This window comes from Rhinichthys klamathensis, unplaced genomic scaffold (assembly GCF_029890125.1).
Source record: "Rhinichthys klamathensis goyatoka isolate OS25496 unplaced genomic scaffold, OSU_Roscu_1.1 h1tg000050l_1, whole genome shotgun sequence".
In the NCBI taxonomy this organism is placed as follows: domain Eukaryota; kingdom Metazoa; phylum Chordata; class Actinopteri; order Cypriniformes; family Leuciscidae; genus Rhinichthys; species Rhinichthys klamathensis.
Window position 1 is genome coordinate 2,890,661 of NW_026606596.1, and position 22,211 is coordinate 2,912,871.

Sequence of the window (22,211 nt, forward strand, 5' to 3'; positions counted from 1 at the left end):
ACACCATACACAAACGTACATACGAACGAGAACCGACAAGGAGTGAGGGAGAACACAGGGTTTACATACACAGAGAACAGATTAGGGAAACAAGGCACAGCTGGGGCAAATGAACTAGACACAGGTGAATAAACTAAACACTAACGAGGAGCGGGAAACTGGAAACAGGACTGAACCAAATACACAAAGAACGGGGGCAACACAGGACATACATGTAACATTAGCTCCCCCTCCTGCAAGGCGCGTCCTCGCGCCGAGTAACATCAATAAGGGTGGGGGGGTGGGCGCCCTGGAGGCTGACGAGGGAGTGGCCTACCCGGAGCAGGAAGCCTCCAGGGCGGAGCAGGACATGCAGGAGGCCAGGGCGGAGCAGGACGTGCAGGAGGCCAGGGCGGAGCAGGACGTGCAGGAGGCCAGGGCGGAGACTTTCCCTCGGGTGGCCAGGGTGGAGACTTTCCCTCGGGTGGCCAGGGTGGAGAGGCCACTTCAGGTGGCCAGGGTGGAGAGGCCACTTCAGGTGCCCAGGGTGGAGAGGCCACTTCAGGTGGCCAGGGTGGAGAGGCCACTTCAGGTGGCCAGGGTGGAGACTGTCCCTCGGGTGGCTTATATCCCCCCCCCAAAATTTTCTTGGGGGGAGTGACGGGTTCAGAGACAGGCTTGGGGGAACTGGACGGGACCAGCGGAGAAGGCACGGGAGGACTGGACGGGACCAGCGGAGAAGGCTCGGGAGGACTGGACGGGACCAGCAGAGAAGGCTCGGGAGGACTGGACGGGACCAGCGGAGAAGGCTCGGGAGGACTGGACGGGACCAGCGGAGAAGGCTCTGGCTCGGCAGACGCGCGGGGAAGCTCCGGCTCGGCAGGCGTGCGGGGAAGCTCCGGCTCGGCAGGGCTGCAGGGAAGCTCCGGCTCGGCAGGGCTGCAGGGAAGCTCCGGCTCGGCAGGGCTGCAGGGAAGCTCCGGCTCGGCAGGGCTGCAGGGAAGCTCCGGCTCGGCAGGGCTGCAGGGAAGCTCCGGCTCGGCAGGGCTGCAGGGAAGCTCCGGCTCGGCAGGGCTGCAGGGAAGCTCCGGCTCGGCAGGGCTGCAGGGAAGCTCCGGCTCGGCAGGGCTGCAGGGAAGCTCCGGCTCGGCAGGGCTGCAGGGAAGCTCAGGCTCGGCAGGGCTGCAGGGAAGCTCAGGCTCGGCAGGGCTGCAGGGAAGCTCAGGCTCGGCAGGGCTGCAGGGAAGCTCAGGCTCGGCAGGGCTGCAGGGAAGCTCAGGCTCGGCAGGGCTGCAGGGAAGCTCAGGCTCGGCAGGGCTGCAGGGAAGCTCAGGCTCGGCAGGGCTGGACGTGACCAGCTGTGAAGGCTCGGCTGGGCTGGACGGAACCAGTGGTGCGGGCTTGGCTGGGCTGGACGGAACCAGCGATGAGGGCTTGGCTGGGCTGGACGGAACCAGCGGTGCGGGCTTGGCTGGGCTGGACGGAACCAGCGGTGCGGACACGGCGTGCCATGGGAGAAAGCTCTCCAGACATCTGGAGAGTGCCTCTCTCCAGTCCAGACCAGAGAGATCTGGAAGTTCCCTTGGGTCGACCACCTTGGCCCCTCGCCGGTAACACGCCTTGATTATCTCATCGCCCAGCGAGCAGGAGGCAGCGAGTGGAACAAAGCCCCAGGTAAAGTGGAACAGATCACGGCTATCCAGCGCCAAAGCCGTGATCTGTCCCGCGAGCTCCCAGATCTCCATCTTCCTCTTCTTTTTTTCCTTTTCCTTTTTGGTCGGTTCTTCTGTTACGGGTGTGGTGCAGGTTGAAGGAGAAGCAGCAGTCAACAGGTCCAATTCAAATATACTTTACTAAATAACAAAACAAGGATCACGGGGGACAGTAACACACCATACACAAACGTACATACGAACGAGAACCGACAAGGAGTGAGGGAGAACACAGGGTTTACATACACAGAGAACAGATTAGGGAAACAAGGCACAGCTGGGGCAAATGAACTAGACACAGGTGAATAAACTAAACACTAACGAGGAGCGGGAAACTGGAAACAGGACTGAACCAAATACACAAAGAACGGGGGCAACACAGGACATACATGTAACAAATAGCAGGTATTTCAGTTTATTATTCAAATTCTTACACTGACCCTCAAAAAAGCAATTGAAATGCAATTATGGATATTCAAGACATGCTTAAACCCTGTATCTGTGTTTTGGAACATGATAGCTGCGGTTTCTAGCTGGTCATTAGCTGGTGCAAGCTGGTCGTTAACTGGTTATCCAGCTACCATGCTCCAAAACTCATCTTGACCACTTTTAAACTGGTGTGACCATCTTGTAGTTTGTTTATTGCTTTTCCAAGATGGTTTACCAGTTTGCCCCATAATGATTAGTTTGAGCTAATGACCAACTAGAAACTATACAGCGAGCCGTTTCAGATGGATTCTTCCGGCAACGAAGGGCTTCCCATAAATTTCATGGGTGTGTGAATCCCTGAAGGCTGTCATCATGGCTCATGACTGGTCATCTTAAATTTCTTTGCTGTTGCAATAACGAGGGACCACACAGACAGAACGTTCCTGTTGAGAATCATTTGAGGATTCTAGCAAGACACTTGTGTCCCTGAGACTATGGGTACTTTCTGGAACTGTTTGAGAAGCTTGAGCATCTTTTGTGCTGTGATAGCACAAGCGTCTGGAAACAACAGAACCTTCTACATTGGGATTCAAGAGGAAAACTGGAATTACGCACCGAGCGGCCAGAATCTGATAAATGGGAAACCTATTGCGGTGGATGAGTGAGATTTATATATATTCTTCATTAATTATAAGTTATTAATCTGATTGAAACATGGCAATATTGTACATTTTTATATATCCTTATTTATTATAAATAGTTTTAATATATGATATATATGATATATATAGAGGCTATATATATATATATATATATAGCTTAAGGTATATACCACATACACATACATTTAGCTCAATGTGATGTTTTTAAATTACATTTCATTATTAATAAGTTTATTTTCCTTTACATCTTATAGTTATGATATATCTTTAGACAATGGGTGGGGAGGGATCCAGACATGCCTTCACATGAATCTTTTTGAGTGTTTTTTCTTTTTTTGTGGCATCCTTCCATGCATGCTGGTGCACTCTACTCTGTTCTCAATGAACTCGGTAGCCTTTCTGTGGCGGCTCTCACGAGTCTCTTGTTTACCCAGACAGTTTTGAGGACCGACTTTTTCTAGATAATATCTGGTCATTTGATATAGCTGTATTAATTTGGATGAATGTATTTGATATAGTTTACTTTTCCTGGTACCAGTGCCCAACCGGACATTTTCATCCTTGAGATTCACACACTGAATAAAAGTGTGTGTGTGTGAATTTAAATATTTGTTTATTTATGTTGAGAATACTTTGGATTTTTTGAGTATCAGTAATTAGAAATTCATTTCTCATTTAACAAAGCAGGTTTTTAACACTTTTCAGTGAAGGATTTATACTTATCTAAAATTTAATTGTTTAATGGTCAAAGTAAAAAGGTGAAAAATGTACATTATTAAAATGTTCTTTACATTGAGAAAAAATAAATAGGTTTTAGTAAGTACTGTTCACTTTAAGGTTCTTTGGGGAACCTAAAGGCATTGCTTCAAAAACCTCCTTTAGTAATCTTTATTTTGGTAAGTGTGCACTCTTAAGAAAAGGTTCATAGAAACTTGAAGGGTTCTGTCAGGTGCTTCATAAATAGAACATTTAAGGGTTCCCATCATGCATCATGGGATCATTTTGTTTTAATTCGTTTTTAATTTTAATTAAATTATATTAATTATTATCCTTATATAGAACAATTTTTGTATAAAAGGTTCTTTAAAATTGAGTCAAGAACCCTAAGGTTCTATACAGTACAAACGCACTGAACCTTTATTCTAAGAGTGTAATCTATTTATTGAAGTTAAGTTACTTTGAATTTCCTATTTATTTTCAAATTTGAGTTCATTTTCAAATTTTCCAATAATCTCCGCCATTTATTATCATCCCATTATAATAACAGTAGAAAAACAATAAAAAAAACACCTCTTATTTCTCATGGCCCAGGTATGCATCAGCATCTCTGCAGCGCGGGTCTCAGCGGATTGGCAGTGTGTACAAAAAGGCGATATACAGGCAGTACACAGATGCTTCTTATTCTCAAGAGATCCCCAAACCTGCTTGGCTGGGCTATCTGGGCCCCATACTGAGGGCAGAGGTCCATGATATCCTCATTGTGCACCTGAAGAACTTTGCCTCCAGACGTTACTCCATGCATCCGCATGGTGTCTTCTATGCAAAAGATTCAGAAGGTAAAACCTCTTTCTCTCATTCACTTCTTAAATGCGCCAAAACAGCACCTCCCTAATATGCTTTTGGTCCTCCGCGTAATGCCAAAAACAGCGCCCACCCGCCAAGGCTACGAGTACCCTTAAGTTGTCCTGTAGTATCAGGCATCAAGACATCCCACAGATGTTCATTCCTGAACAATGTGTGCAATGTGGCAGGGTGCATTATCCTGCTGAAAGAGGCCACTTCCACTAGGGAACACCATTGTCATGAAAGGGTGTACCTGGTCTGCAGCAATGTTTAGGTGGCACGTGTCAAACTTACATCCACATGAATGACCGAACCCAGGGATTCCCAGCAGAACATTGCCCAAAGCATCACACTCCCTCCAACGGCTTGTCTTTGTCACAGTGCTTTCTGGTGCCATCAATTCCCTTAAGTAAATGGCGTACATGTACACGGCCGTCCATGTGATGTAAAAGAAAATGGGACTCATCGGACCAGGCGACCTTCTTCCAATACTGCAATGTCCAGTTGCGACACTCACGTGCCTAGCATATTTGCTTTCGACGGTGGACGGGGGTCATCATTGGCACTCAGATATGCAGCATGTATTTTGACACATTCCCTCCATAACCATCATTATAATTTTGTGTGACTTGTGCCAAAGTAAACCTTCTGTTGGCTCGGACCAGATGGGATAACCTTCGTGCATTGATGAGCCTTGGGCGCCCAACACCACTGTTGGTAAATTCTCACCACTGCTGACTGGGAACAACCCACAAGCCTCGCCGTTTCAGATACTCTGACCCAGTCGCCTTGCCATAACAATTTGGTCGCTCAGATCTTTATTCTGGCCCATTTCTGATGCATCCAACACATTGATTAAGTGAACTGATTGTTTGTTTACCATCTAATATCCTGACCTTAATATATGGCCTTGTTAGCAGATGGTCAATGATATTCGCTTTTAATGTTTTGGCTCATCAGTGTATTTTTAATCATTTCAAAGGTGCTATTTTTAATTGTGTGGACTTTCTCCTGTTATCGAATCCTGTCTGCACTAGGTGCGCTGTATCCAGACAGAACCTCAGACACTCTGAAGAATGATGATGGGGTTCCACTAGGGGGAAACTTCACATATACCTGGACTGTAAAGCCAGATTATGCTCCTCAAAAGGGTGATGCCAACTGCCTGACCTGGGCCTACCACTCCCATGTCAGCGCCTCACAAGACATTTCCTCCGGGCTTATTGGAGCCCTTCTCACCTGTAAGAAAGGTAAAGCAGACATTCTAATAATTCATTCCTAGCAAAACTATATTTTTATGAAAACTTAGCCCTGAAATGTAGCTCCCTGTGATATTTTTAGTTAACTGCAAAGCATTTTAGATAAAGGTCAATTAATAGCTACTACAATTAATAAATGTTATTATGGTAAAGAACATTTCCTCTTTATGTTCCTCCTTAAATGTAAATGGGTGCATTTAATATAAAAAATATATATATAATGCACTTCTGTATTTTTACCTCTGGGATGAATTAAAAAATAAAATTTTGTTAAGAATAAGTCCTTGCATTTTTTTAAGTTACACTTTCAGTGAAGGGTTTGTAAGTATCCTTAATTGCATAATTGTTTAATGGTAAAAAAAATATATTTATTTTTGCTCCTATTTATTTCCAGTACTACAATACTACAGTTGATAAATGTTATTATGGCTATAATGTTATATAAAGCCATTTCCAAGTTTCTCTCTAAAATTAAGTTAATATTTAATATAAGTTTTAAAAATATATTTAAAATAAAAAAATGAAATGTGCCTTTGGATTTTTACCTCTGATCTTTATTAGCTTTTTTTTTCTTACCTTATCCTTTGATTGCCAAATCCAAATGCCGGCCTCAGGAACCCTGCATGCTGTGTCCACTTCAGACCACCATCAAGTGCAACGTGCTGATGTAGAACAGGATTTAATCCTTATGTTTAGTGTGGTGGATGAGAACATCAGCTGGTACCTGAAAGAGAACGTCCAGACCTTCTGCTCTGATCCAGATGGTGTGGATCCTGCTAGAGAAGATTTCCAGGAATCCAACATGATGCATGGTATGCACCTGACAATTGACTGTATGAACTAAAATTGTGGCTGTCCAGACGTTAAAGAAAAAAAGTGCTGTGGTGCGTTAATTGTATGAAAATTCCTGAACCTATAGAGCTGTTTTGTGACATAGCTAATGTACACAGTTTGAGTTATTAAGTACTTTTTTTTATTATCCATGTTTAGCCATAAATGGATACATGTACGGCAACCTACCAGGCATTGAGTTTTGCCAAAACAACACAGTTGCTTTGCATCTCTTTGGCATGGGCAACGAGATCGACGTTCACTCTGCTTATTTTCACGGACACACACTCCTAGACCGCGGGCACCGCGTGGATGTCCTGAGTCTGTTTTCTGCTACTTTTGCCACTGCAGAGATGGTGCCTATGACAATAGGGACATGGCTCTTGAACTGCCAAGTGAACGATCATCTGAAAGGTAAACTTTGAGGAGTGTTCTTTGATAACAGGATAACATAATAAGGCAGTTGTAGTAATGGAAATTAGTCCTGCTTCAGTTAAAAAAAGCTAGTTGGCTTTTTGATAGTTTGTTTACTCTAGAACGTGCATATGTATTAGTGTAATCCCTCCTGTTTTACTCGACCCGCTCCAAGCAGGATTCGAACTGCCATCTCTGCATGGGAGGCGGGCGAGCAAACAAGGACACTAAAGACCACAGTCTCTATAGCGTCCGTCTCTAGTGCACCTCTTGAGGCCAGGGGAGTAAGGTTTATTCACACAGATCTTACTATCTGGCATCAGTTACACTCACCCCCCTAAATTCCCATCTGGGTCACGGCACCAATGTAACCCCTCCGGTTCTACTCGATCCGCTCAAAGCGGGATTCAAACCGGTGTCTCTGGCATGGGCGGCAGGTGTTTTAAAAAGGACACTAAAAACCTCAAATATTTTCCAAATAATATTTTATACTGGTATATTGCATAATATACCTGGCTATTTAAGTGAGTATAAATTAAGTCTTCATAAATGAAAATATATAGCTGCTCCTGAGAATGATTATATTTGGGGTTCTATTGCATCTAAAAGATTGAAAACCTAATAAAAGATTAGCCACCCAGATTGTACAGGATTTTTAGCCTTATTTAAGCTAAAGTAATGTAACTACTTTGTGCTACCATTATTGTCTTGATTATTAAAATATATTAAAATATATTTTTGCTAAAATGCTGTTATTAAAATTCTGTCTATATCTTCAAAAAGCTTTACATGCTGTCTACACAGAAGGTTACAGTGTCATGGCGGGTCACAGAACACTGGAAGCAATAGCAAGTAAACTCAGTTTAATGACAGAATTGAGACAAACAATGACACGGGCGTGGAACGATGGCGCAGGGACTTCGATGGTCAGTGGTGAAGACAGGAACCGTGAAGTGGTGAACACTGAAGACGGAATCCACACAACCCAAACGATAATCCACAGACGATGACGAACCCACGAAGAAACACGAACACCGGACGAGCGGGATGACAAGACTGGAACACCGACACAGGAGACATCAAACAACGATCTGACAAAGGGGACAAAAACCAGTGAGTATAAATAGGGTGAGGAAATGGACTGCAGCTGGCGGTGATAATGATGATCAGCTGGAGCGGATCAGGTAATGTCACAACACTCACGCCCACTACGCACGTGCATTCACACAACAACATAAACACGAGACAAGAAGGAACCAGAGAATAGTATACCGTGACAGTACCCCTCCTCCTAAGAACGCCTCCTGGCGTTCTCAGAACTCCTTACCTGTCGATTGTAAACATCGATAAGGGAGTGATCCAGGATGTCTCTAGCAGGTACCCAACTTCTCTCCTCCGGACCGTAACCTTCCCAGTCCACCAAGTACTGGAATCCGCGTCCCCGTCCGCCTAGAGTCCAGAATACGGTTGACCGAATAAGTGGTCTCCCCATCTACGAGTCGCGGCGGGGGGGGGGGAACCGGGACTGGCGGATTAATGTGCGAATGAAACACGGGCTTAATTTTGGATACGTGGAAGACGGGATGAACTCTCCTGTACGCCGGAGGTAAATTGAGGCGGACTGCCACCGGACTAATGATCTTGGTGACAGTGAACGGGCCAATGAATTTGGGAGCAAGCTTATTGGAGACGGAGCGGAGAGGAATGTTTCTGGTAGAAAGCCACACTTTTTGACCGACGATGTATACGGGAGGCCTTGACCGGTGGCGATCGGCCTTGGCCTTGGTGCGCGCCCCCACCTGGAGTAGAGTCTCACGGGCTCTAGTCCAGGTACGGTGACACCTCTGGACGAAGGCGTGAGCAGAGGGGACCGCGACCTCGGATTCCAGACTAGGAAAAATAGGTGGCTGGTAACCTAAACTAGCCTCAAACGGAGAAAGGCCCGTGGACGACACCGGTAACGTGTTGTGGGCGTACTCCACCATGGATAGTTGTTGGCTCCATGAGGAAGGATTCTTGGAAACCACGCACCGTAACGCCCTTTCCAGGTCTTGGTTGGCTCTCTCAGTTTGGCCATTGCTCTGGGGATGGAACCCTGAGGACAGACTAACCGTCGCACCCAGTAATCTACAAAACTCTCGCCAAAATTTGGACACAAACTGGGGTCCCCTGTCGGAGACCACGTCCACCGGGAGGCCATGTAACCGAAAGACGTGATCTACGACAGTCAACGCTGTCTCCTTAGCTGAGGGTAATTTGGGTAAGGGAATAAAGTGAGCCGCCTTCGAGAACCGGTCCACCACGGTCAAAACGACTGTGTTACCCTGGGAGGGCGGGAGGGCGGTAATAAAATCTAGCGCGATGTGGGACCAGGGTCTCGAAGGGACTGGCAGCGGTTGGAGTAACCCATCTGGGGGTCGATTAGAAGTCTTACCAGTGGCACAAACTGAGCAAGCCAAGACAAAGCTGTGGACGTCACGAGCCATAAGTGGCCACCAAAATCGTTGCTTAACCAAGAAGCCGGTTCGGTTGACTCCTGGATGACAAGCCACGTTGGAGCAATGACCCCACTGAATGACGTCGGACCGTAATCCCTCCGGCACAAATAAACGATTCGGTGGGCAACCGGGCGGAGGCGTTACCCCTTCTAAGGCCGACTTGACCTTCGATTCGACCTCCCATGTGAGTGTGGAAACAAATATGGTTTCGGGTAAAATGCACTCGGGAGTAGACGGGCGTTCGGAAGGCTCAAAAATACGAGATAATGAATCGGGTTTGATGTTTTTAGAACCCGGGCGGTACGAGAGAGTAAAGTCAAAACGGCCGAAAAAAAGTGCCCACCGAGCCTGCCTGGAGTTCAGTCTTTTAGCCGTTCTAATGTATTCTAGATTCTTATGATCAGTCCAGACGATAAAAGGTACCCCCGACCCTTCTAACCAGTGACGCCACTCCTCCAACGCTACTTTGACTGCCAACAACTCCCTGTTACCGATGTCGTAATTACGTTCGGCTGGGGACAAGCGATGAGACAAAAACGCGCAGGGATGCATCTTGTCGTCTGTAGGAGAGCGTTGGGATAGCACTGCACCTACCCCCACCTCTGACGCATCGACCTCCACCACGAACTGACGTGAAGAATCAGGGGCAATAAGGATGGGGGCTGAAACAAAGCGGCCTTTCAGTTTGGCAAACACAGCTTCCGCTGTGTCTGTCCACCTGAACGCAGTTCTGGGTGAGGTCAAGGCAGTCAGAGGCGCGGCTAGTTGGCTGAAATTACGAATAAAACGCCGGTAGAAATTGGCGAAGCCCAGAAACCTCTGTAGGGCCTTACGGGAATCTGGGCTTGGCCACTCGACCACAGCCTTAACCTTTTCCGGATCCATACGCACTCCTTCAGACGAAATGATGTGCCCTAGGAAAGGAACAGACTGTGCATGAAATTTGCATTTCTCCGCCTTGACAAAAAGCCCATTCTCTAGCAACCTCTGAAGCACTCGTCGGACGTGCTGCACATGTTCCTGGAGAGAAGATGAAAAAATCAATATGTCATCCAGGTAAACATATATGAACTGATCTATCATATCTCGCAGCACGTCATTGACGAGTGCCTGGAAGACCGCGGGGGAGTTGGACAGCCCGAACGGCATAACCAAATATTCAAAGTGCCCCCTGGGGGTGTTAAACGCAGTCTTCCACTCATCCCCCTCCCTAATGCGAACCAAATGATATGCGTTACGTAAGTCCAATTTCGTGAAGACGGAAGCTCCCTGCAACCTCTCGAAGGCTGAAGACATCAACGGCAAAGGATAAGTATTCTTTACCGTGATGTTGTTCAACCCCCGGTAATCGATACAAGGTCGCAGAGAACCATCCTTTTTCCCCACAAAAAAGAACCCCGCCCCCGCTGGAGAAGAGGAAGGGCGAATGAACTTGGTTGCTAGAGAATCAGAAATATATTTCTCCATGGCCTCCCTCTCCGGAACAGACAGTGAGTATAACTTGCCCTTAGGCGGAGACTTACCTGGCAGTAAATCTATGGCACAGTCATAGGGACGATGCGGAGGAAGAGAAGCAGCACGAGACTTACTAAACACTTCCTTCAGGTCCAGGTACTCCCTGGGCACGTTAGACAAATCCCCCGCTTCCTCCTGAAACACAAAAACAGGAACAGACGAACAAGCAGACACAAGACAGGACTTATGACATTCCTTGCTCCACTCCAGCACAGTTCTTTGCTGCCAGTCTATACGGGGATTGTGGTGGATGAGCCAGGGGTGTCCAAGAACAAGAGGTGCGAGGGGTGAATCCAGTATGTAAAAAAAAATAGTCTCAGTGTGGTTGCCAGATGTGATGAGGGTGATGTCTTCAGTCGTGAATGAAATAGTGGGAAGTTCTTGACCATTAAGTGCATGTACTGCAATCCTGTGAGTGAGGGGCTTGAGGGGAATCTGAAACTTGAGTGCAAATGATTTGTCCATGAAATTACCTTCCGCCCCGGAGTCCAAAAGTGCTCTACAGTCGTGCTGGTGGACTGACCATCTTAGTCTTACCGGGAGGAGGGTAGATGTGGATGAGGTCTTCTTGGCGGAGATCCCACCCGATAGTAGCCTCATACTTACTATCGGGCTTGACCTTTTACCGGGCAGTTGTATGCGAAATGTCCCGTGCCACCGCAGTAGAGGCAAAGGCCCTGGGACCTCCGCCTTTCCCTCTCCTCCCGGGAAAGCCGAGCTCGCCCCACCTGCATGGGTTCGTGATCGTAGACGGGACTGACCGCGTCCCTGCCGCTGGACCATGGACCCTCGGCTCCTTCCGGTGTGCGGGTGAACGTGAGAGTCGAGCGTCCACCCGCAGTGCTAACTCGATCAGCCCATTTAAAGATGTGGGGAGGTCCAGGGCGTAGATCTCCCTCTGGACGCGGTCAGCCAACCCATGCAGGAACATGTCCCACTGCGCCTCCTCGTTCCATTGGCATTCGGCCGCCAGGGTCCGGAACTCGATGGAAAAATCCGCGACCGACCTCTCTCCCTGATGCAGGTCGGCCAAAACCCTGGCGGCCTCTCTCCCCGCGACGGCGCGATCGAAGACTCGTCGGATTTCGGTGGAGAGTGCGTGGAACGAGGCGCAGCATAGGTCTTGGTTCTCCCACACCGCCGTTCCCCATAGCGCCGCCTTTCCCGTCAGGAGAGTCAGGACGAACGCTACCTTTGCCTGTTCAGTCTGAAAGGTTCTGGGTTGCAGAGCAAAATGCATCGAGCATCGTGTCAGGAAAGCTCTGCAGTACTTTGAGTCCCCGGAATAAGCCTCCGGAGCCGGTAGGCGGGGCTCAGACCGATGCTGGACCTCTGGTGGTGTGGGGGGAACGGCTGGTGCGGGTGGCGCAGTGGGAGCTCGTAGTTGTTGGATCTGTTGGGTAAGCTCGGACACCTGCGCCACCAAAGATTGTACCGCACGACCCGTGTCATTCAAATTCCTCTCCTGGGAATCCATCCTTCGTATGCTGTGCCGAATGAAATCCTCCAACGAAGACGATGGCACACTCGCTGCTTCCATGGTTTGGTCAGATCGTTCTGTCATGGCGGGTCACAGAACACTGGAAGCAATAGCAAGTAAACTCAGTTTAATGACAGAATTGAGACAAACAATGACACGGGCGTGGAACGATGGCGCAGGGACTTCGATGGTCAGTGGTGAAGACAGGAACCGTGAAGTGGTGAACACTGAAGACGGAATCCACACAACCCAAACGATAATCCACAGACGATGACGAACCCACGAAGAAACACGAACACCGGACGAGCGGGATGACAAGACTGGAACACCGACACAGGAGACATCAAACAACGATCTGACAAAGAGGACAAAAACCAGTGAGTATAAATAGGGTGAGGAAATGGACTGCAGCTGGCGGTGATAATGATGATCAGCTGGAGCGGATCAGGTAATGTCACAACACTCACGCCCACTACGCACGTGCATTCACACAACAACATAAACACGAGACAAGAAGGAACCAGAGAATAGTATACCGTGACATACAGGGCTCTTCCATGTTGTCTTCCACAGCTGGTATGGAGGCCCTGTTCAAAGTCTCGTCCTGCAGGGATAAGATAAACTCCACAGTTCCTCTCAATGCGAAGATTAGGAAGTATTTCATTGCTGCTGAGAAGGTTCGGTGGGACTACGCACCATCAGGGATGGATCAACGGACCAATGAGTCGCTGACCAAACCTGGGAGGTTGAAAATCTGATTATAATTCAGACATGCACTGCAATTAGTTTATTAAAGTTTTTGTTTTTGACAAATTCTTGGTCATCCTTAGCTTTTCAGAGGTGTTCTTCGGGATGGATGGTGGCCGACTTGGTGGAAAGTATTGGAAAGTGGTGTACAAAGAATATACAGATAAGAGTTTCACTTTAAAGAGAAAGGAAACCAGTGCTGAGACACATCTAGGCATTTTGGGTAAGCTTCTTCATGTGGATTTAAACAATTATACACTAAATAACATTTTCAACCTTGGTTAGATCAAAAGTGTTTCATAAATTTGATCCGAACCTTTCTGTCACATTTACATCATGGTGTCTGTAGGTCCAGTTCTGAGAGCTGAGGTTGGAGACACCCTTCAGGTGATGTTTATGAACAAGGCTGACAGAATCTACAGTATCCAGCCACATGGTCTTCAGTATGACAAATCCTTTGAGGGTGTCTTTTATCAAGACGGTGAGACTTTTTTTCACACCATCTGGCTAATGTGTCAATCAAAAGGTTTGTTTTGTCCCAGTAAAATAAATGTCTTGATGTATTGTAGGTATAAAGAGGAAAGGATATCAGGTTAAGCCAGGTGAAACGTTCACCTACAGGTGGCTGTTAAAGGAGGGACCATCTGAAAGTGACCCACCCTGTATTTCCTACCTGTACTTCTCCTCCAGTGATCCAGTCAGAGACACCAACTCTGGTCTCATAGGCCCCCTGCTGGTGTGTAAGAAAGATGCACTGAATTCCAATGGTGCTCAGGTAATATGAGAATCAAATGTTCTTAATCAAATAAAAGGAGAGATTCAAAATAATATGTAGTAACGTGTAACTACGTCACCTTAAAATAAAGTGTTCCAATTATTTTATTGACCAATATTACTTTTTATCTGTAATATAATTTTTCTTACAGAAAGATGTGGATCGGGAGTTTTTTCTGCTGTTTTCTGTGTTAGATGAAAATCTCAGCTGGTACTTGGAACAGAACATTGAAACCTATGACACCAATGAATCAGACTCAGAGAATTTGGAGTTTCAGGAGAGCAATAAAATGCATGGTATTTACACTCACCTTACATGCTGTCTGCCTGGGATATGCTTCATTTTGGTGTAGCCTATACATATCTGACCATGAAATTGACGTACCGGTATTCGCACTGTGACTTATTTGTGATATTTCACCTGACCTGGAGAGGACAGCACGTTGTTCATCTTTATACTTCTACAAACACGGATATCTTCATACCTCCATTTTGCTCCTCTCACATTCTTCTTCTGTTGTTTTTAATTGGTATTTTATCTTCTTCAAGCAGTTTATTCGGGGCACATGTGCAAACGACTTCATTCTCAAACAGATTCTGAAGGTTACAAATAATTTTACATACGCATGCTATGCACAAGTCGTAGTGGTAAACGGACAAATTAAGCATATTTTTGGCTTAAGAATCAGAACCCCTATTTAAGAAAGTTGCAGACCCAGTGTAATGGTCAACTAATAATTTTACAAATCAGCCGAAAGTTTTAAATTCCATTCAGGGTCCTTCTTACACACCCTGTTATTTTTTGTGTGTAATGCAGCTGTGAATGGCTTTATGTATGGGAACCTGCCTGGCCTTGAGATGAAGAAGGAGTCCAGGGTAAGATGGCATCTCATGGGACTTGGCACCAGGGACGGACTGGGACTAAAAAACGGCCCTGGACTTTGACTAGGCCCGGCCCAAAGCAATCGGCGCGCGGAAACTCGACAACAACAACAATAACGCCTGCCGCCTGGCATGAGTGTCACAAGACTTTAATTGTGGCTCATAATACTATACCTAGCTAACAGCAAATTATACAATCTATTCCATGCTGTCTTAAAATGAATTTATTACTTAATAATCTTAATTAATTTATGCAGTAATTAATCTTAGCTACTGCACAAATAATAATCCCACATCTAAATGAAAATAGGCTACACCATTACAAATGTAACTTCTGTATTCAAAATCTTCAAAGTTTGTAAGCATTAACTGTAACGTTACCAACATTTTTAAAAGTAAAAGCACAACATATTTCTTAATATTAGCTACTGCATGTGGCATTTTACAGCTAAAATGTTGAAGTTTAGCTGTTTTAACTACTGTAATCATTAAAAATGTAGCAAGCTGAATATCACTTCCTAACATCATCCCTAGCAAGTAACTTGCAAAGTAATTTCTGATTAATTCGGTTCGTCAGTAGTAGAGATAAAAGCCCGCCCGCACTTGATTGGTTGGGTCCTTACATGCGCTTCGTGAGGCACACGCGCACACTAGCACACACACGCAAGGTCTCTAGCTCGCTCCCTCTTTCTGCCGTGCGCGCGCTACGCATGCGCACTCTTATTCGCTCTAGATTCCGAGAGATTTTAACTAATTTGCGGGCATCAGTGAGCCGCTATAAATATGCGGGGAACTTCCGGGAGACTTGGGATGTCTGTGACTGCGTGTGTGGCGGGTGGTGGGCCGGCCCACCGGCCGTCCTGGAGTACCGGCCGTTCTGTGATTCTCCAGATCACACAGATGGCCAGTCCGCCCCTGCTTGGCACAGAGATAGACATGCATGGTATTTACTTCCAAGGCAACACGTTCCAGAGACAAGGCACAACACGTGACACGCTGAGCCTGTTCCCACACACTGCAGTCACTGTGTCCATGCAACCAGATGTCAGTGGTCAGTGCCATGTTATTTCAGCAAATGATGTATATTTACTTCAGCCATTACTTCAGTCTTCACTGTCACGTAATCCTTCATGCTGATGATAAGCTGATTTGGTGCTCAAATGCTGTCAATCAACATTTTCCTTTGTTCAATTCACATTGTGATTATGATTGCAGGTGAATTTGAGGTGAGCTGTCTAGTCTCTGATCACTATGTTGGTGGGATGAGACAGCTGTATAAAGTGAAGGGGTCAGGGAATAAGAATCCCTCAGTATTAAGGTCTCAGATAGTGGAGTATTTCATCTGTGCTGAAGAGAGGCAGTGGGACTACTCACCTGATCGTACCTGGGAATTGCAGAACTTCAACACGACTGAGGAGAAAAGGTAGATGTATGTTCTACAACTTTTGTAGAGGTTGCAGCATTTGAATGGCTTTGGTAACCAGATTCTTGTCTCAGTCCTGGCAGTTTATTTGTGGGGACAGGAAAGAACAGACTGGGCTCCAGGTATAAGAAAGTAGTTTATAGAGAATACACCGACGCCACCTTCAGGACAAGAAAACTGAGGCAGCCTCAAGAGAAACACTTGGAGATTTTTGGTGGCTAATCACAATTTCGTTCCACCTTTATTTTTTAATATTTTGAACATCAGTTTTCCCATTTGAATGAATGAATTACTGAAAATATGTATGTGTTTTATAGGACCTGTAATTAGAGCTGAAGTTGGCCAGATTTTGCTGATCACATTCATGAATAAAGCTAGTCATCCTTACTCAATACAAGCACATGGAGTCAGAACCTCTACTTCTAAACCTGAAGCTGTCATGCCAGGTAGAGGAAGATGAAAATCCCACAATTTGACTCCTTATTTCAACTGTAAAATGTATACAAAGACACCTTCAGGGATTTCATTAAATGTGTTTTGAACATTATCAGACTTTAAATAGAAATCTGCTAGGTTTCCCCCATTATACATGTGACGCATCCTGTTGTGAATGCAAATGAAACTCTTTACTGCAGGAAATAAGACTCAGTACCAGTGGATGATTCCAGAGAAATCCGGCCCAGGTGTGTCTGATCCAAACTGCATTGCTTTTGCCTACCGCTCAGCTGTGGACTTTGTTAAGGTAAAGCTCTTAGTTTTAATTCCTTAATTATTATTATTGTTTACATTCAGTCAGGAATCAAAATTGATTCATTCTGAACAAAAATAATATAAAAATATTGGTAACACTGTACAATAAGGTCTAAATAATTAACATTAGTTAATGAGCAATGCATTTATTACATTTATTTTATTATTTCTTTGTTAACATTATTTCATAAAAATACAACTGTTCATTGTTAGTTAATGTTACCTCAGGTTCATTAAGTAATATTAACAGATACAACTTTTGATTTGAACAATGTATGGGTAAGATTAATAAATGCTTTTATATAATTAATATACTGTATGGAATATACTGTATTTTTCATTGTTACTTCATGTTACATGTTAACATATTAAACATTATTTTAAAGTGTTACTAAAATATTGCTATTGTTCGATTTATTTTGGCTTTTGAAGTTGACAATAATAATAATAATTATTATTATAATGCTTTTGACTGTGACGACGAAAACAACAACAATTACTACTACTTCTACATTCAGCCAGGAATTCAAAAAGATTAATTCTGAACAACAACAATATAATAAAAATATTATGGTTATATATATTTTTTTTTTGTGTGTGTGTGACTTTTGTCATATGTTAAAGGACACAGCAAGTGGTCTGATTGGGCCATTAGTAATCTGCAGGAGAGGTGTACTGAACCGGGCCAGACAGAGAACTGATGTGGATAGAGAATTTGCTCTCCTCTTTATGGTGTTTGATGAGAATAAATCCTGGTACCTGGAAGAAAACATTCGGTCCTACTATAACAGCTCAGAACCTCTTCTGAGAGATGCAGAGTTTCAGAAAAGCAACGAGATGTATGGTGAGAGGTCACAACCAAATGCAACTCAACCCTAATAATGCATTTTGATGTAAAATGCTACAAAAAAGTCAAATTATGACCACTAGAAGGCATTGTTTGATATATGATGGATGAATTGTATGAGATTCACTATCCCTGTTCCACATCAGAGTATAAATAAGTAGATAAATGACAGACATCATAAAAAAAATAATAATAATAATCACTGTACACAATTCTCATTTTGTCTCAGAGAATTACATGATTCCAAACTGCATGTTTTTTCTGTCACTTTTGACAGGAATCAATGGGAAGCTCTATGCAAACCTTCATGGCCTGGAAATGGTGGAGGGCGACCGGGTGATCTGGTACCTGTTTGGGATGGGCAATGAAGTGGACATACACACCGTCCATTTTCATGCTGAGACCTTCACATACAAGGTGCAGCAATGAGCTTAAAGGTGCCCTAGAATGTTTTTTTTTAATTATTTTATAATGTTTCCTGGGTTACCCTTATAATGTTAGTATGTTTTTTAGATAAAAAATAATCATAATTTAGAAATAAATGGCATTTTTCCTAGCCTGCTTTTAGCCTCTGATTTGAACACTCTGTTTGAAGGGGCGTGTCTGCTGTGGGATTCAGTGGAACCGCGGCCACTGCTGTGATTGGCTTACATGTGAAAGTCTCTCCCGAATACTTTTACTACTGCTATTATACGTTTTTACTATAACAGCTATCGAGATTAACGAATCGTGAGATGTTTTTAAAGTATTTAGATGTATTCCCATCACATAAAATGTTGCCGTGATGAGCATTGAGCAGATGACAGTGTGTTGATCGCGAGAATGAACATCTTATCATTGCAAAGCAGTTTCTGCACTCTCTAAGGCTTTCCCCAATGCAAACACGATGATGTAAATACAGTAAGAGCTTCGTTGTGCAGTAACGTGCGTCATTGATTTCATAACGAGTTTGGCAAGTGTCCAGATAAACTCGCGCTGTGTGGAAAGATTGTTCTTTGATCGCTTTCTGTATATAATTTGTTCACAATTTAAATACGATTATTTTCATCCTACTAAAAGAAACGATGTGAAGCTGATATTTTAGTCACTGGCTTGACTTACTGATGCATAAACAGTATTGAACGATTTTGAGAGAAAGATTACCTGTCTGAACTTGAACAATTACACATCAGCTTGGTAGCTCGATCCGAGGCCAGCTCTGTATTGGCCCAAGTTGAGGAAACAGTCGGTGAAATGTTTGGAAATTTCCAGAGAAAATAAAATTAACCCATTGTTTCTTCAGAGGCTCAGATGAAGGAACTAAAAAATACTTTTGTGTTCATGTGTACATCCACACTGAGCAACTGCCATGCTTCGGCTGCGCAGTTCCGCCTGGCATTGAGGGCTGGCATTATGCAAATATTTGGAGGCGTACATATTAATGATCCCGACTATTGCGTCACAGTCGGTATTGTGTGGAGAACCGACCGTTTTTCAGGGGTGTTTTTCATAAACGTGAATTAAATGAGAACGCGAAAACAGTCCAGTTTGAGATTCACTCTATGTCATGTCCATGCACTGAACTCTTGTTATTTGACTATACCAAGGTAAATTCAATTTTGAATTATAGGTCACCTTTAACAACTATTATATATGCAATTATATTCACAATCAGATGCAATAGAATAAATTATTTTTCAATTATATTACAGCAGTGTGTTTTGTAGTTTTCATACACTAAATGATGTTTTATTAACAAAGTTCGGGAGGAGCATGTTCAGATAATCGACCCAATCAGCACGAGAGGAGGCCTATATACTATATATACACAGTATATACAGTATATAGATGACTCACCTCTGTCACACACCAGTTTTTCCAGCATCCCTCCTACACCCCTCCTCTCTTAACTGGATATGGGGGGAATACTCTGGGTTCGGGCCAAATTCCGAACTTGGAGCCCCCCTCTCGGACAGCATGCAAATACCCAAATATGCATATTCTTTATCTGATTATATGTACGTGTGAACTCGTGAAACCCAACCATTATAATGACTTAAACTGCTTTTTCAGACAGATCAGGCTCACCGTACTGATGTGTATGACCTGATCCCAGGAGCATTTCAGACGTTGGAGATGGTGGCAGAGGTCAATGGAACGTGGCTTCTGCACTGTCACGTTGCCAACCACATCCGTGCTGGAATGGAAACAACATTTACCATCAAACCTCGATCAGGTGAGCTACAGCTTTAGGGGTTTATTGGCTCAGTCTGTTATGCTTTTACTTTATTTCATAAAAGTGGACTCACCCACTGTTTAGTGATGTGATGTTTGTGGTTCTTCTTTTCCAGGTGGTGGCACTGTGAAGAGAGGTTTAAGCATCCTTTGGTTACTGGTCACAACATTCATGCTCAGGCTGATATGGTGATCTTTCGGTGGACATAGGCCTATACTTAATCACTTTCAACTGATTTATTTCTAACACTGTACCATTCAACAGTTTAGGGGCCAGTGAGATTTTTTTAAATGATTTAAAAAAAGTCTCTTATATGCTCACCAAGTCTGCATTTATTTGATCAAAAATACATTAACACAGAAATATTGTAAAATATTATTACAATTTAAAATCGATGTTTTCTATTTGAATACATTTTCAAAATTTGATTTATTCCTTTGATGGAGGTAAAGCTGAATTTTCAGCATCATTACTCCAGTCTTCAGTGTCACATAATCCTTCAGAAATCATTCTTATATGCTGATTTGCTGCTAAATTTGCTTGCTAAAACAGTCGTGCAGCTTAATATTTTTGTGGAAACCTTGAAATCTTTTTCCAAGATTGTTTAAATGAATAGAAGGTTCAAAAGAACAACATTTTGTAACAATGAAAATGATTCACTTTTGATTAATTTAAAAAAATTTAATTAATAATAATTAATTATTAATTATTAATAATTAATTAAAAAAAATTTATGAAAATAAAATTATTTTCAAAAATGATACTGACCCAAAAAAAATTAACGGTATTGTAAATTAAAAGAAAAAAGTTAAATAGCTTACTTATGTGTAATTCTGAAGTTACAGCCAAATCAAAATAAAACCACTATCAACATTCAAATGTGAAACTTACTGCAAGACCACCTAGTGAGAGAATGTCCTTTTTAAACACCCTGGGGCAAAGATATGTTAATAAGCATTCGCTTTCAGTTTCATTTGAAGGTCTTAGGATAAAGATCTACCTTACTGTTACTGTTGTTAAAGGAAAAGAAAAGTCCTGAATTTTACAAGGCTCCATTAGGCCAATGTGAAAAGGAACTGAAACCACAGAGAATGGTGTTAAAGTGAAAAACAAGTGTGAGCTGATTGGAGCTTATATAACTGGGTGAGCAGTTGTTTTTGTTCCTCTTAGTTCGTTTGATGTGCTCATTTTGAGCTCAAAGCTTGGAACTCTCAAATGAATGTAGTTTATCACGTAGGCTTTAAGTAACCTGTGCCCAGTTGAGGATTATGATGTAAAGAAGTGAACCTTGTCAGTAAACATTTGACTTTAAAGTCTTTAAGTAACTTCTAGTCAACATCTGTGAATGGTTCCAATTTGCTTATCAAAACTATGCTTTGTTTGGCAAAGATAATAGGCTTGAACCCCATGATCAAGCGTTTACTCTTCACAGTGATAAAGCAAGAGAGGTATTGATCACATACTTGAAACAGGCCATTAGCTCACTATAGGAAAGAATGCAAAGCTCAGTCAAATAAACAAGCTCATTAACACATGGTTTCTCTTCCATTAATCATTGGTTGTTTAAAGTGAATAATGTGCCACTGTTCATGAAAATAGATTAATTTTAATAGCTTATTTATTCAAATATATCCTGCTGTAAACGGTTAACAGACTGTATGTTTAACATGATTAGTGTGTGTGTGTGTGTCTGACAGCTATACTGATATAGTCTTGGTGATTAGGGTGATCAATACAATTTTGTTATGCAATAATTTAATCGAAAACACCAGACTTCTGTTCCTGCAGCAGTTTGAAAGGTTGTTTGTAGAGAATAGTTTCATGTTTGTATCAAGGTTTATAAGTAGATTGAAAGTAATACCTGAGTAATACCCAGTCACTGCTTTGCGCCTGTCAGTGCGGGTTTTCGAGAACACTATTCTGGTAAATAACACGAGGGCGACGTGTTTCGAGGATAACAGTCTGATTAACACCCGGTATCTCCTGTGACCCGGGTGACCGGGAGTGTACTAGGGTTGCCACCTGTCCCGGTTTTACCGGGATTGTCCTTCTTTTTAATAACCTGTCCCGGGAAATTTACGCACTCTCCCGGGACACTGAATGTCCCGGTTTTCGAAAGGCTACGTGAATATGTATGTTCAAACTGTGTAGCGCGCGCAACGGCAGAGAGCGAGAGACCTTGCGTGTGTGTGCTAGTGTGAGTCGAGTCTGCCTCAAGAAGCGCATAAGAA

At 43.8% G+C, this 22,211-nt stretch overlaps 2 protein-coding genes and 2 long non-coding RNA genes across 4 annotated transcripts in view; 2 read left to right on the forward strand and 2 right to left on the reverse strand.

The window, feature by feature from the left end:
* The window catches only part of slc43a2b (solute carrier family 43 member 2b), a 186,837-nt gene that overhangs the window by 150,897 nt on the left and 13,729 nt on the right, over window positions 1-22,211 (forward strand). The window lies entirely within an intron of this gene.
* hephl1b (hephaestin-like 1b) lies at window positions 2,207-20,182 on the forward strand. The gene is made up of 20 exons (XM_056247779.1): window positions 2,207-2,781; window positions 4,094-4,338; window positions 5,383-5,595; window positions 6,219-6,416; window positions 6,595-6,849; window positions 12,916-13,087; window positions 13,173-13,312; window positions 13,439-13,570; window positions 13,659-13,864; window positions 14,016-14,160; window positions 14,681-14,759; window positions 15,663-15,796; window positions 15,961-16,168; window positions 16,243-16,382; window positions 16,486-16,614; window positions 16,804-16,910; window positions 17,543-17,762; window positions 18,043-18,182; window positions 19,818-19,980; window positions 20,096-20,182. The coding sequence occupies exons 1-20, from the start codon at window positions 2,615-2,617 to the stop codon at window positions 20,170-20,172; spliced, it is 3,270 nt and encodes a 1,089-aa protein (XP_056103754.1). The 5' UTR covers window positions 2,207-2,614; the 3' UTR covers window positions 20,173-20,182.
* Window positions 5,453-7,434, reverse strand: LOC130082874 (uncharacterized). Its single transcript, XR_008806798.1, has 4 exons — window positions 7,183-7,434; window positions 6,625-6,795; window positions 6,181-6,377; window positions 5,453-5,584 (listed from the first exon to the last, which is right to left on the reverse strand). It is a non-coding gene; the product is annotated as an uncharacterized LOC130082874 (long non-coding RNA).
* LOC130082873 (uncharacterized) lies at window positions 15,664-20,184 on the reverse strand. The gene is made up of 6 exons (XR_008806797.1): window positions 20,054-20,184; window positions 19,833-19,941; window positions 19,602-19,711; window positions 16,557-16,657; window positions 16,120-16,329; window positions 15,664-15,769 (listed from the first exon to the last, which is right to left on the reverse strand). It is a non-coding gene; the product is annotated as an uncharacterized LOC130082873 (long non-coding RNA).